The sequence below is a fragment of the Molossus molossus genome, unplaced genomic scaffold (genome assembly GCF_014108415.1).
Source record: "Molossus molossus isolate mMolMol1 unplaced genomic scaffold, mMolMol1.p scaffold_m16_p_11, whole genome shotgun sequence".
NCBI classification, from domain to species: Eukaryota; Metazoa; Chordata; class Mammalia; order Chiroptera; family Molossidae; genus Molossus; species Molossus molossus.
Genome location: NW_023425346.1, coordinates 83,800,557 through 83,815,204, shown reverse-complemented (window position 1 = coordinate 83,815,204; position 14,648 = coordinate 83,800,557). Strand labels below are relative to the sequence as shown.

General features: G+C 39.7%; 1 protein-coding gene across 3 annotated transcripts in view; it reads right to left on the bottom strand.

Annotated features, from left to right (window-relative positions):
* The window catches only part of UNC80 (unc-80 homolog, NALCN channel complex subunit), a 217,818-nt gene that overhangs the window by 173,408 nt on the left and 29,762 nt on the right, over positions 1-14,648 (bottom strand). For all 3 annotated transcript variants that reach the window (XM_036254642.1, XM_036254641.1, XM_036254643.1), the window contains exons 8-13: positions 9,110-9,371; positions 7,802-7,936; positions 5,249-5,465; positions 4,447-4,587; positions 3,148-3,416; positions 1,724-2,089 (exon numbers count right to left, since the gene is read on the bottom strand). In XM_036254642.1, the coding sequence (XP_036110535.1) occupies positions 1,724-2,089; positions 3,148-3,416; positions 4,447-4,587; positions 5,249-5,465; positions 7,802-7,936; positions 9,110-9,371 (1,390 nt within the window). The remainder of the gene's footprint in view (positions 1-1,723; positions 2,090-3,147; positions 3,417-4,446; positions 4,588-5,248; positions 5,466-7,801; positions 7,937-9,109; positions 9,372-14,648) is intronic.

The following is a 14,648-nucleotide window of genomic DNA, read 5'->3' as shown; positions in this document are numbered from 1 at the left end:
TTATAAATTTGGTCCTTAGAGATTGTATTTGGTTGCTAATTCTTACATAACTGCTAACTGAATAATCCCTTAGGTTTTAGGGTCCAAGATAAAATCCCTTATGATCTGTACCATCATTTAGATAGTTTTTTCCTAAAGTAAAATCTGAGAATCCTTGAAACATCATCAGTGATATATGAGGAGCTAAGAAGTTGAAAACCTTATATACCAGAAATACTATTATAACTGAAAAACAACATATATATGATTATACCAGGAGAAGAACATCTGAAGGAAAGGTTCAGGAACCCAAGAATATTGAGGCAGAACTTGGATCAGAGTCCAAGAATATTGGGAAGATAGAAGATGAAGGAACACAGATGATAAATGACAATAAACACACATCCAGTGGGACTGGAAAGACATGGAGAAAAAATTATAAAAGAGGAAGAAGTATTATAACACCTATTCAGATGTAAAATTATATTAACCTGTAAGAAAAAATGGGCAAATAATAGATTAGATAATATGTAGATGGTAGAACTCTGCACAATATAATCTTACACTTGTAAACACTTGACCTGATATGTCACCTGTTAGAGCTTCAAATCTCTTTTTGATTTTAATTTCTTAACAGTTTTCCACTAAAACCCTAAATTGAAATCAGTATAAGTTATGTAAATTTAAGCTGTAGTAATTCTTATTCACAACCCAAATTAAAGGAGAAAACTAATTCTTGGTGTTAAGTACAGACATAATAAACCAGGTGTTTCAAGGCAAAGGGAATTAAAATCAGGAACAATAAATAATAAGACAGCTAAAGACACTGGAATTTGACAATTGAGTCAGGGGAAAACAAGGCTGATCCTCTGAACTAATACCCATGAGGCAACCAAATAGCCAAACAAAAGCTTTCCCTTTCTCCTTCACCCTGATTGAAGTTGGCTGCCCCCAAAATGCATTCATTAAATAAAGAGAGTTTATCTTGAGGAAAAACTAATACTGCATGTTATGAACTGAATGTTAATGTCTCCCCAAATCCATGTGTTGAAACCCTAACCCCCACTGTAATAGGATTTGGAGATGTGGCCTTTGGGAAGTAGTTGGGGTTAGACAAAGTCATGAGAGTGGGCCCCTGGCCCGATGGGATTAGGGTCCTAACAAGAACCCAAAGCTTGCTGTCCCTCTTTCTGTGCGTGCAGAAAATAGAGGCCATGTGCACACACAGCAAGATGGTGGCCACCTACAAACCAAGAGGAGGCCTCAAAATGAAACATATCTTGCTTGCACCTTGATCTTGGACTTCCCAGCCTCCAGAACTGTGGGAAATAAATTTCTGTTGTTTAAGCCACCCATTCTATGATATTATTATTGCAGCCTGAGAAGACTAGATCACTGCTCAGTTAGGTCATACCCTGAAAGTCTTGAGCAAGAGGCTGTCCTTGGTGGCAGACCGAGAATCATGGCCACATAGTGTATCTGAGATGTCCTCCTGCAGAAACCCCATGACCAGGGAATAAGGCCTAACATTGCTTGCATGGCAATGGTTTTTGAATTTGGAATACAGTTTCATCTCTTTCCACTAATGCCTGCTGAGGATCTCATGAAGAGATTTCTAGACTCACCAGTGTCTTTGGTCTAGTGACTAGTCGTTGTTCTGAGTCAATAAATTGCTGAGAAGCACACACTTGGAAAGTAATTAGGGGAAACATTCGTGAGGACACAGAAGGTAGTTCGGTCATACCTTCTCTTGGTTCTTATCATTCTTCTCATAAGGGCCACCGCCACCTCCTCCACCTCCTCCTCCATCACCTCCTCCACCTCCTCCATCTCCACCTCCTCCTTCTTCTCCTCCACCTTCTCCAGCTCCACTGGCTGAAGGCCCTCCAAATCCACAGGAACTTCCAGATACTCCTTTGAACTGGAAAGTTCCCTCACTTGGTCTTTTTTCCACAGTCTCATTTTCCTTGTTTTCACTCTTCTTTCTGTTCTTTTCTACACAGGGCACCACACCAAGTTGAAGCAAGCATTCTACAATGTTTAGTGCCACATCACAGATGCGAGAACTGATGTCATGGTTAAGGACAAGATAAACAGCCTTCAGAACCACCTGGGGGAAGACAAAAATACAGAGACTGATTAAATTACTTGGATTATCTCTTCCTATAGAGATTCAGTTATTGTGTTTAATTGACTTCCTTTAGGATGTTCTATGCACTTGAGTATAAATAATTCAGATAATTTTCAGATATTTCTATCTAAGTTGGTTTGGTACCTTGTTTATATACTTAATATAGAATACAAAACACCTCAAAATTAAAAATGTATGTGTTTATTATCTCACTTAAGTATTCCCAAACTTGGCATGATATAGACAGTTAATGGGGAGAGTGAAGCCTAATGAATTAATGGGGGAGTAAGTATTTGCCCAAGTGAAAACTTGTTCAATTGCTTTTTAAATCAAAGTATTTTAATCCTCTGCTTTTCACTCTCTACCAATAATGGATAAAGAAAAAATGACTTCCTTATGCACATATTAGAGGAACATTTGCACATTCTTAATTGTTTCACTATTTACACTTCAATTTTAAAAACAAAATATTTGCATTTTTAAATTATGTCTTCTTGTATTTAACGTTTTTAATTATTTGTCAAGCCAGGTTTCCTAATGTGAAATAAAAAGTTTTGTAAAATATAACAGTCCTTTCATTTGCTGGTAACTATAATTATGACTGGCATTCCTGAGAATGCATGTTTACATCTCTGATTGGACTTCTGTTCATTTCCCCTGCTACGCAGGAGGGTTATTGTCATGTTGCCTTTATAACAAAATAAAATAAACAGAAATTTTTACTCTCATTGTAGAAAAAAAGAGACTTAGCAAACACTAACATTTATGCATATTTATATATGTGTATTCTGGATTCACTAATGCTTTTGGGTTAAAAATATTCTGTGATCAGATCAAATCTAATGTAATTCTTGAAGAAAGGAAAAGGTGCATCTAAGGGGGTAGCCACATTTGTGAAATTTTTTATATGGGTGGTTTTTTCCTTTTAAGGTCCAACATTTCTAAGAAACATAGGCCCACTTTCTACAACATAGTAAAAACTGAACCAAAGAGTCAATATCCTTCAAGCTTTAGTAAGAAAAATTCTTGCTCCTTACAGAAAGATCGAGCATGCCATTTTTGTGAACAAAATTATTGGTCCCATCAATGTGTTCTGTGTCCTCCAAGTAGCTGTAGTTTATGCAGGAGTCTGTGAGGCTCCGAGGCAGGTTTGCGCATGCCAGGGGTTCATGTGGCATCTCTGGGATGGGCACCTGGTTGCAGAGCTTCCTCATATGCTCGTTGAAAAAGTCTGCGTAGCCCACGTTGAATGACGCCAATGTGGTATTGAAGGTTGCAACTGTGATCGTGGAGATCTGGGACCTCACTAATAAAAGAAAAGCAATGTCTTAGTTTCTCCATATTAATCTGGGACATTACATTAGACACTTATACTATTATTTAAAATATGACCACAATCACAGCTTTGGCTTTTACAGATATGATTTATAGCCTCAGAGGTATTCTCAACTCCCATAGAACGGCTGCAGGTGTTAAGGCCGTGTAATGAGTTATCTGATGAATAATGAAGGCTATAGAAAAATGTGAAGTCCGGCGGGCCTCCTTAAGACCCAGGCCAGAATTTAACTTTTGTCTACTAGGTGGATTTTACCCACTGTTAGATGACAGGCCCTATTAATATAGTTAAACTAGTTTAATTGAAATATTTCCCTACGTTGTGGTTATTTAAATATTTGGTTTTATCTAGTATATTTAAGCAACAACAAACAAGGACTCCTTTTCTCTCCTTTTCTTTAGAGTAATGGGACATAAATCTGTGATGGTCACTAACAGATGTCATCAAATACTTGAAATACAGTCTAGGGAAAAGAGGCATTAATTTATGTTCATAGGTTAAAAGCACAGAATAAGAACCCGTCTCAGATTTCACCCAGAGACACATGTTTGCTCATATAAAGCATGTAATGAATGCATTTATCTGAAGAGGAAGCTGTTTGAAAAGGGAAATGGTGACTTCGGAAGGCAGTGACTCTCCTCCTGCTGAAGGTGACAAACCCTTCAGAGGGACGTCAGAGAGCGGGATGAAGTCCTGCATCTAGCTGTCCTCCAAGTCTCACCCAGCCTTGTGAGCCCGTGATCTTGAAAACAAAGATGAATGGCTTGCCCTTGCTGTCCCTCTGAGACATATGGGGTTCACAGTGTGCTGTCCTATAGCTCCTGCCACGAAGGACGTTCTAAGAATGGCTCACAAGTAAATTACCCAGCGATGTCATACATAAATGCACATTTCGAAAAGCACAAGGCACCGGATTACAATGAAAATGGAACATGGAGTAAAAACAGGAAACAGGAAAAGGAACCTGAACTCCCGCCTGCAGGCGCTGCCTCCGACCCACCTTCCTTGAAGGTGTTTTCTCCGTGGCTGTTGGGGTGGTCCGGCAGGTCACTCACCAGGGTGTGATGGGAGTGTGAGTGCCGGGCACTCAAGCTCTCCATCTCCGTGGCTGCGTCAGAACTGCCCCGCCGCGCAAATTTCCCTGAGGTTGACAAGGGTATCACAAGAAGGATTGGACATCTGCAAGATGCTCTGCTGGGATTCTGTCTTTTGAGAGGACAGCAGTGAGAGTGAGGGGGTATTAGGACGCCAAAAGGCACAGCCAAATAGCAAGACGTGAACTTGCCCTGGGAAGAGTCAGGTTCAAGATGATTGATGAAGCTGCCTGTGATAAGGTCAGCCCCAATCTGAGCCACCTGTCAGAAACCATCTGTTGGGCCCTGGCTAGTTGTCAGCTCTCAACTTTAAGCTTACTATGCCATAAAGAAAGAAAGAAAAATGTGTCTTTCTTTTCTTTCCTCTTTCGTTTTTAGCATTCAAGTGAAATAGAAGTCTACCTTTGGATTCACAATGGAAGCTAACGCACAGAACCCTAGAAGGCCATGTTTCCATGTCTAGAAAATTTAAGAGACAGGGCCATTACTTATCTAATCATATAGCATTCTTGAATAATTAATTCAATTATCTGCATTTCTTTGGCTGTGAAGACAGAGCATTATTTTGTACCGAGAGGCTCACACTTGGGCCCAAATATGTCTACTAGACTGTTTAAGGAAGATCTAGATTTGCCCCAGAGCCCTAGATCCAGATTCCTAAATGGGTCGCTCAAGCTCTGCTCTACTTGGGAAGGTCCTCATGGTCACCTAAGATGGTGGTCTGCCAGCCTGCTTTCTCAAGGCCACGCCTGTCTTCTCCAAGGCCAGAGAAACTTCCGAAGGAGAAGGTGCTGCGGGTGGGGGACACATCCAGGTGGTCCTCGTGGAGCAGGAACGGCACGCCCATTTTCCGAGGCCTCCTCTTCCCAGCGTGGTGCAATGGGATGGAGCCTTTCCTCTCTCGGTCTTCTTTGCGGCTCTTGAACTACGAGGGTGAGAGGCGAAGGGTTAGGCACAGGGCAAAGGAGCGCTTGGTTTGCTTCCCAAAGGGCTCCACGCCTGCAATAAAGTACAGGACATGTCCCAGGAAGAGGAGACCAGGAAAGTCACTGAATATCATGCAGCAGAGATGGGAGACATTTCCACATGTGTTTAAGGAATGAAAGGAATAAAGTAAAAGGTGACAGCCCAGCCAATGTGGCCCAGTGGTTGAGCATCGACTCATGTACCAGGAGGTCACAGTTTGATTCCTGGTCTGGGCACATGCCCAGGTCGTGGGCCCAATCCCCGGTGGAGGGGCATGCAGGAGGTGGCCAATCAATGTTCTCTCTCATTGATGTTTCTCTCTCTCTCTCCCTCTCCCTTCCTCTCAATCTAAAAGCAATAAAGGAAAAAAATTTTTTTAAAGGTGACATGTTCCCTGGGTCTTTTTGCTGGGTTGGCCGTAGGAGTGCTTCTCAAAGTGTGGTCCCTGGACCACCCACATCAGCGTCACCTGGGAAAGTGAGGCTCAACAACACGTGTTTTAAGAAACCTTGTAGGTGATTCTGATTCATGGTAAATTTTGAGAACCAGTGGGTTAGAGCACAGGATCCCTGAATCACCATTTGGACCACCCAGTATTTTCTGTTCCATTTTTTTAAGGCTGAGAGCAATTGTTTTAGCCAGATAACTTCAAATGTGTGTTGCTGTTCATTAGGAGAGTCAGAAGAGATGCAGAGTATGCATCGATAAAAACTCATTACACCTACCAGTCAAGTTCAAGATCCAGTATAAATGAGTTTTAAATTATTTGGGAAGCTTTTAAAATATACCAATGTCTGGGCATAACCTTCAGCAATTTTTTCTTAATTGGTCTGGGGTCAGGCCTGGGCACTTGAATTTTTAAAAGCTCCCCAGAGATTCTCATGTGCAGTCAGTACTAAAAACCTCTTTATCCCCTACAATGAGAGACATTTTTAGAAAAACTATGGCCATTGCCTATTATTGCATTATCAATGGAGGGAGACATGGCTGCTTCCTTAGCAATACTCTGAGCTCAACGATATGTCAATAATATGTTCTATATTTTTCATCAACATGATTGATCATTTTGAAAAATAAAAAATGAAGCTGCCACACATACATTATACTACAGATATTATATTCTATTGGATTAGCTCCATATACTTATAAAAAAGAGAAGTGGAGTGGTGAATTCATAAGAGCATGAACTATCCAGTTAGGAGACCTAGTTTTGAGTTTGGATTCCACCTTTCACAAACTACTGAATGTTTCTAAGGCTTAGTCTCTCTCCTCCTCCTCTTCCTCCTCCTCCTCTTCCTCCTCCTCCTCTTCCTCCTCCTCTTCCTCCTCCTCTTCCTCCTCCTCCTCTTCCTCCTCCTCTTCCTCCTCCTCCTCCTCCTCGTCTCTCTCAACAATATTTACATTTATAGAGTACTTACTAAATGCCAATAACAGTAAGGACTTGATATACATTATCTTATTTAATCCTCATAACTTTTTGAAGTATAATATGTATACAATTTACAGCTGAAGAAACTGATATATGATTTTTGAAAATCATGTATATCATTTAGAAAACTGGCACAAATCATTTGACCACAATCACACCGGTTGAAAGTGGCAGAGTTGGAATTTGAACCCTAATCAACTGGCTCCCCAGTGTACGTACGTTCTTAATCCTTTGTGCTAAATACGCCACCTTTAATTTACCATCTGTAGGGTTCTAACTCCTCATGGATGCTCAATAAATGCTTGTTAAATAAAAATTTACACTGTAACTTAGTCATAAGAAAAAGCCGTGAGAGTCGTAAGTCTAATGGTCTGTTATAAAGATTTCTTTACTTTATTAAAAATGTTTGGTTGGTTTGTTGTCTTTAAAACCACAATGACTTCAAGAATAAATGTTCCATGATGAACCCACAACTCCGAGAACTACAGACACAGTTTCTTATGTGCAAAAGAGGAAAACAAGGATTTCATTGGATTAAATGGGAACTCCTTATATAAGTACTTGATAAAAGGGGATGGACCATAGAAATGTACATTATCATCATTGTTATCACAGTTCCCTCCACCACCATACTACTGAAAGCACATCATCAGCATTAAGCTTTGTAACAACGTTTAGAATGGGCAGCACATTCATGCACAAGGAGGGACTTGTACAAGGTCATGCCTCAAGCCAGTGTTACAACTGGGAGCTGACTTCTGTTCCCCAAGGTGCCTTTACCACTCTGCCCCATGATCAGAATCACCGTATGCCCCGATGATTGTTTTTTATTACCCACATATCAAAGTGTCATTGGTTCTACTCACCTTCTTAAAAATGTTCATGCCGAGGTCTGAAGAAAGATCTGGGACTGCAGACCTACGCAGATTGGTCAACGAAACCTTGGAGAAGGCCTCAGGACTGAGAGATTTTTCCTCTTCATTGCACTTCATGGTGAGATCCTTAACAGACAATGAAGGTAGACTTAATGACCAGGGACTTGGGGCTTTATGTGTGGCTTTCCATTCAATAATTCACCAAAATAAATATTTACTTTGGACAGAATCAGCTACTACTAAAACAGAGTATAATTCCTTTTCTCTCTGATACTGTTTTGCTCATGTTCATTTTCAGAATATGCAGACATTTTTCAGATACGGCCAGTTTATACTTAAGTAAAGCCAAACAACTAAAACACACCACTAATCACGTTTTTCTCTACTCATTCAACACATGGTATGGATGAGAAAGAGAGGCAGAATAAGTATTTAAGCTGATAGAAAGACATTAATTTATCAAAAAGTGATTTTCATAGGATATCATCAAATCAATATACATTCAGTTTATTACTCCAATCATCTGTATAAACAGCAAGACTATATTTGCTTTTTTACATATAGTCTTTTTTATTTTTATTTTATTTTATTTTATTTTTTTATCCTCAACCGAGGACATTTTTTTTATTTTTTATTTTCTGCTCAGATAGAGTGGGAGGGAGAGAGAGAGAGAAACATCGACATGAAAGGGACACATCGAGACATCGAGTGGCTGCCAACCGCACGACCAACCAGGGCCAGGGACAAACTGCAACCGAGATACATGCCCTTAGCGGGAACCGAACCCGGGTCTCTCTGAACCGAAGGCTGACGCTTTAACCGCTGAGCCAAACCGGCCAGGGCTATAGTCTTTTTTTAAAAAAGCAACATTCCTAATGATAATATTGAGGTACTAGATAATTTTGAGTTATGCAAAAGAGGTTAAATCACATTCAGTAAAACTCTAGTGTCAGGCATTTTATGATATCAGTAATCAACAGATTATATGTGGAAACTAGGAAGTAGTGCTTTGATTATCTAAGACCCAATTTTCCATCTTTGAAGATCAACAGAGGCTTACTATAGTTAGTATGTTCTAGAGGCATTCAGATAGCACTTGTTTGAGTGGTAAATTAAATGCTAAAGAGCAGCAAAAGGGTCCAACAGTGAAAGATGGAAGAGAAGGGATAACAGCATCCCAGTAATCCACCAGACACATACTCAACCCTGGAATAAGTAAGAGCTGAATGCACAGAAGAAAAAGAGATTCTGCTATGATCGAAGTTGTTGATTCAAATGACAATGGACCGAGTCTCTTACTTGGGTTTTGTGCGTGTTCACCAGAGAGGGAGCAGCTGCCACCATCGAGCTACTCCTGGGTCTGGGCAGAAGAGGAATATCTGGCTCTGGGGGCTTTTCTGGCTTCTCTTCCAACATGTGTCGCAGCCTTTGTAGATAGTACATCAGAGACCACTGAGTGCCTTCCTCAGACCAGTGGGGCTGGAGTAGGCAGCGGAGAACAGCAACATCAAAGTAGGTGGCATAGCGGGACCTTTGGCATGGAGGTATCACAAGAGAGACCCTGTTCATGGCAAAAAGGTGATTATATTGGTGGTCATACATTCCAAGGGGTGGCACATGGCTTATCACTCTGCTTTTCTCATTTGTTCATTTATTTAGTCATGTATCTTTTACTGGTTTACTCTAATATCCTCCTGGCTGGTCTCATTCCACTTTTGCTAGATACTGCTTGGAAGTAGAGACATTAGAGAGAGGTAGACATTATCCAAGCAAAGCTAAGGATGGGACAGGAGGGTGGATGGCATTTCAGTCAGAGAGAACAACACCTACAAATGTACAGAGTTTTTAAAACATCAGGACTTTGGGGTGGGTAGGGAAAAATCACAAGAAATTGATATAGTTGGGAGTAATTTGGGTGGTAGACAATGAGAATCTATAAACACAGATGAGGCTCAGATCATGATGACTCTTTTATTAAACTAAGCTATCAGGCTTGACTTTTGGCTCAATAGGAATGGGAATATTTGCGTACTTCATTGGACTATTTTAATTTCAATTGTAATAATATTGTTTTAAAAAATACACCAAGGGAACTGTAAAGTACAAAACAAATAAAAGTTACACAATGAGTAAAATAAAATTATTTTTAAAATTCAATTTATATATCAATTTATATACAAAACCAATTTTAAGAATCTCAAGATCTGAAGATTCTGGAGTTCTATTAAAAAGTTAACTAGAATGAAAACCAAAAGACTGTGACAAATTGAGTAAGGATCTGTATGGTGGGTGAAATTTGTTTCACTTCACATCTTTGTCATGGGTCCTAAGTCCTTGGGACAAATTTCATTTTCAGCCAAGAGATGGAAAAAGGAGGCTGACAACTCCAGAATTATATCAAGAGTTTATTAGGTGACTTACGGACAAAAGCAGCTTCTTGAGTGGCAGCAAATGGCAAATCATAGATCTCCACACCCCAAAAAGATGGGGCTTGTTATATACAACCAAGTGTCATGTGATTGTTTAAAAATGCATAATCCAAAGCAGTAAACAACTTAATAGACCCAATTGTCTATGCAAGAATATTCCCTGCAGGTGATAGGGACACACCTCTTCCTGGGTGAACTAGCTTGCTTCCTAAAATGAGATCTGTCACTTTAACATCTGGAATCATTTTGTCTAACATGAGTAACATGTATTTTTTATAGTGGGTTGCAGTAAAAAGTTCAAATATACAACCCAGACCAGGTCTGGCACCCCGTCAATCATTTTCATAGTCTTTCTGCTTCCCTATTAGAGCAGATGTTGCACTTCACTGTTTCTACTCTCATTAGTCCCATTGCCTGGCCTGCTGCCTATGTACACAGTGGTTTTGAATGTAAATACTCTCTTGTAGTCTAATAGGCTTGAATATTTTAGTTGACAAGTAGCAAACTAAATATGTTAAAATTCAATCATATAAGGTGCTACAATACTAATTATTCAACTGAGTCAGCAGTCATGTGAAGAAGAGAAGCTTTCCACAATCAGCTTAGTTCTCATATATGTTATGCAAGAGTTCATCCCTTTGCCAGGGAGCTAGAATACTCTTTGGAAAGTTGCACAGCAACTTTCAATCCGTCAGAAGGTCCCACAGATTACCCTCCCAACTACTTCTCAACTCCACAGACACCAACATTTCTCATTTTGTATCCTCCTAGTCTCATTGTTTTTCTCTCCTTCCTCCACTCCTCTGCCCAAAAACCCTTCCAAAAGACTGAAAGTTCCAACCCTGTAATCACATGGTTGATTTTCTTGGAAACCAACCCCCAGCCTGAGGTGCATTTCAAATCTCACCATTAACATAACAAAAGACACTTTTCCCTTCTCATCACTTAGGAAATATTAAGGGTTATAAAAGCTCATGTAAGTTTCTTTTAGAAACTGGCACAAAGTTTAAATATATATATTTCTTATTATAAATTACAATATCATAAATTCCAACCACAATTTCAAAGAGATTTATCTATTACAAATCAATAAGACTATTCTGAAATTTAACTGGATGGATGAATAAAAATTTGAGAGCAATTAAGAAAGGTTTAAACAAAAGAGTAAAGAGTATAAATTGCCAGATGTTAATTTGTGTTTTACAACAATATATTTAGCCAATGTAGTACTGATTTAGGAATAGACAAGAGTTTAATGGTATAAAATATGGTGCTACAAAAAATTCAAATATTTACAAGAATTTAATATATAAAAAAGATCATGCATCAAATTAGTACAAAGGATATTTTGTCAATATGTAATATTGCGATAATTGACTTACTCTCCAGAAAAATTTAATTGGGCCCATCTTAAATTAACATAATTTATTCCCCAAATAAAATCAATATAGATTAAGATTTAAATGTAAAAATATGAAACCATAATAGTACTAGAAAAACATTTTGGCTATTTTTTATAATCATGGAGTACAGAAGAACTTTAAAACAATCTAATGGCCTCAAATTTAAAACAACACAAATGCCCATCAACAGGTGAATGTAAGATAAGGTATGTGGCAGAACAACTGCAAGTCACAAAAGCTACAGGAACTGTCAAAAGTAAGACCACACACCCCACCAGATTTATGGCCATGAATGAGCAGAGAGCTGCTCAATCCAACGTGGGGACTGATTTCACTTAAAGGTAAACCCCTAGCCTCATTATATGCTCATTGGAATATATAAGCATGCTAAACAACATACCCCAGGCCACCATGATCAGAAACAGAAGCCCATATAAGGACACAAAAAAGCCTACAGATTTGTTCTGACAAATCTCCACCTCTTTCCCAGGAAGATCCTGAATATTCTTTCCCCTTATTGAAAACCCTACTCTCCAATTAAATGAACCTCAATAAAAGAAGCAAATTCCACTAAAGGGGGCTGCTCTGTCTATAGAGTAGCCCATTCTCCATCTCACTGCTTCACTGATAAACTCACTTCCACTTTAAACTCTGTGGTGTCTTGAATTTGAATTCTTTCCTGCGTGAAGCCAAGAACCCACAGTTGGTCTTGGACCCTCGGGTCCCTGACCCATGGAATGCCTGCATCAAATGTATGAACAAACTGGTACATTTATTCATTGGACTACTACTAAGCAGTAAAAGACAGACTATTGATATATGCAATTGTTATGTGAAAAAATCTGGCCCCCACAAAAGAGTATGTCTTTATTTTAATTTTTTTTATCCTCACCCGAGGATATTTTTCCATTTTTTTTTTTTGTACAGATAGAGTAGGAGGGAGAGAGAGGAAGGGAGAGAGAGAGAGAAACATCGATGTGCAGGGACACATCGAGTGGCTGCCACCCGCACGACCAACCAGGGCCGGGGACAAACTGCAACCGAAGTACGTGCCCTTAGCGGGAACCGAACCCGGGTCTCTCCCGACCGCAGGCCGACGCTCTAACCGCTGAGCCAAACTGGCCAGGGCTATGTCTTTATTTTATATAAAATTCTAGAAAACTTCAAATTAATCTATGTGACAGAAAGCATATCAGTGGTTGTCTGTGGGTTGGGAAAGAGTAGGATTACGAAGGGGAAAATTACAAAGAGGCACAAGCAAAGAGTGATGGATATATCTGTTATCTTGACTATGGAGATGGTTTCATGAGTGTATACAACAATATATAATAAGGCAGAGAGTAATTGGAGCTGAAGCATTGGAGTTTAATTATGACTTTCAATAGACAAGTATCTATGCTACATTTTTTAAAAATATTTTTTTCTTTATTTGTTTTAGAGAGAGAAGAAGGGAGAGGGAGAGAGAGACTGAAACATTGATTGGCTGCTTCCTGCATGCCCCCCACTGGGGAATAGGCCACAACCTGAGCATGGCCCTGACCAAGAATTCAGCCGGCCACCTCTTGGTTCATGAGTTGATGCTCAACCAGTGAGCCACGCAGGCCGGGCTATGTTACATTTTCAATGGTAACTATATAATAGAAATAGAAAATTTCCTTCCAGTAGAAGAAAAATGGGAATTAGAGAAAACTCATTAATCAGTTAATAGGCAGAGAAGAGAAAACAACAACAACAAGGCCTGGCTGGTATGGCTCAGTGGTTGAGCATTGACCATGCACCAAGAACTCATCAGTTCGATTCCCAGTCAGGGCATATGCCCGGGTTATGGGCCAGATCCCTAGTGAGGGGGGTGTGCAGAAGGTGGCCAATCGATGTTCTTTCCGATCGATGTTTCTATCTCTCCCTCTACCTTCCTCTCTCTCTCTAAAATCAATAAGAAAAAAAAATAATAAAAACAACAACACATAAAAAGCAGAGTAAATAAACAGCTCAAAATCAAATAAAATGGAAGATTTAAATTAAATGGTAATTATCAAAATAAATACACTAATAAGATAAAAGAAAAAATCATCACATTGAATTTACTATATATCTATATCTATCTATCTATCTATCTATCTATCTATCTACCTAATTAATTTTTTACACAAATGTGTCTCATTATCCTCTGGATGATGTATTATGCCTACTTTTCCACAGTATTTTATTATCTAACTTTTCATTATGTAATCATTTTAATAAAAAGGCTGAGTTCCCCTGCCCAGCTAATGTGGCTCAGTGGTTGAGCGTCAACCCATGCACCAAGAGGTCACCGGTTTGATTCCCGGTCAGAGCACATGCCCAGGTTGTGGGCCCAATGCCCACTGGGGGCATGCAGGAGGCGGCCAATTGATGTTCTCTCATCCATGTTTTTATCTCTCTCTCCTCTCTCTCTAAAAATCAATAAAGAAAAAAAAAAATTAAAAAAAAAAAAGAAAAGGCCGAGTCTCAGAATTTTGTGAGTTGCTGAGTTTTCATAAGAAACATAAGGGTTAGATTAAGTTTCAAAATTAATGTCCCTATCCTGGGCAGGATATCTTTTATTTCCCTCCAACCCCCACCCCCTGACCCCATTCACTCCCCTTTCTTTTCTTCCTCCCTGTCCTGGAAGATTGGTCTGTATGGACTCTACACAGGGCTCTCCTGTGTCTGGCTCCTGGTTGAATCTGGCAAAAGAAGGCTCCCAGAGGAGACTAAAAGGCAAAAGGACAAGGATTTCTTTCACAAAGTTCCACCCTCCCAGAGATTTGCCTAGGCTTGTCACTGTGATCTAGGGCTGACAAAATCTGTGACTTCTGATGATCACAGCTCATGTTAATCATTCTTTCCATAGAGCTCTCCACAACTGCTCCCTTCCTTTGTCCCCTCAGGCCTTGAGCTGGTAGGCCTTCTGCTGGCCCCATTCATGGTCCCTAGAGAACTGCACTAGCTCTTGTGGTTTCCCTACATCCTGTCCAAACCTTTGTA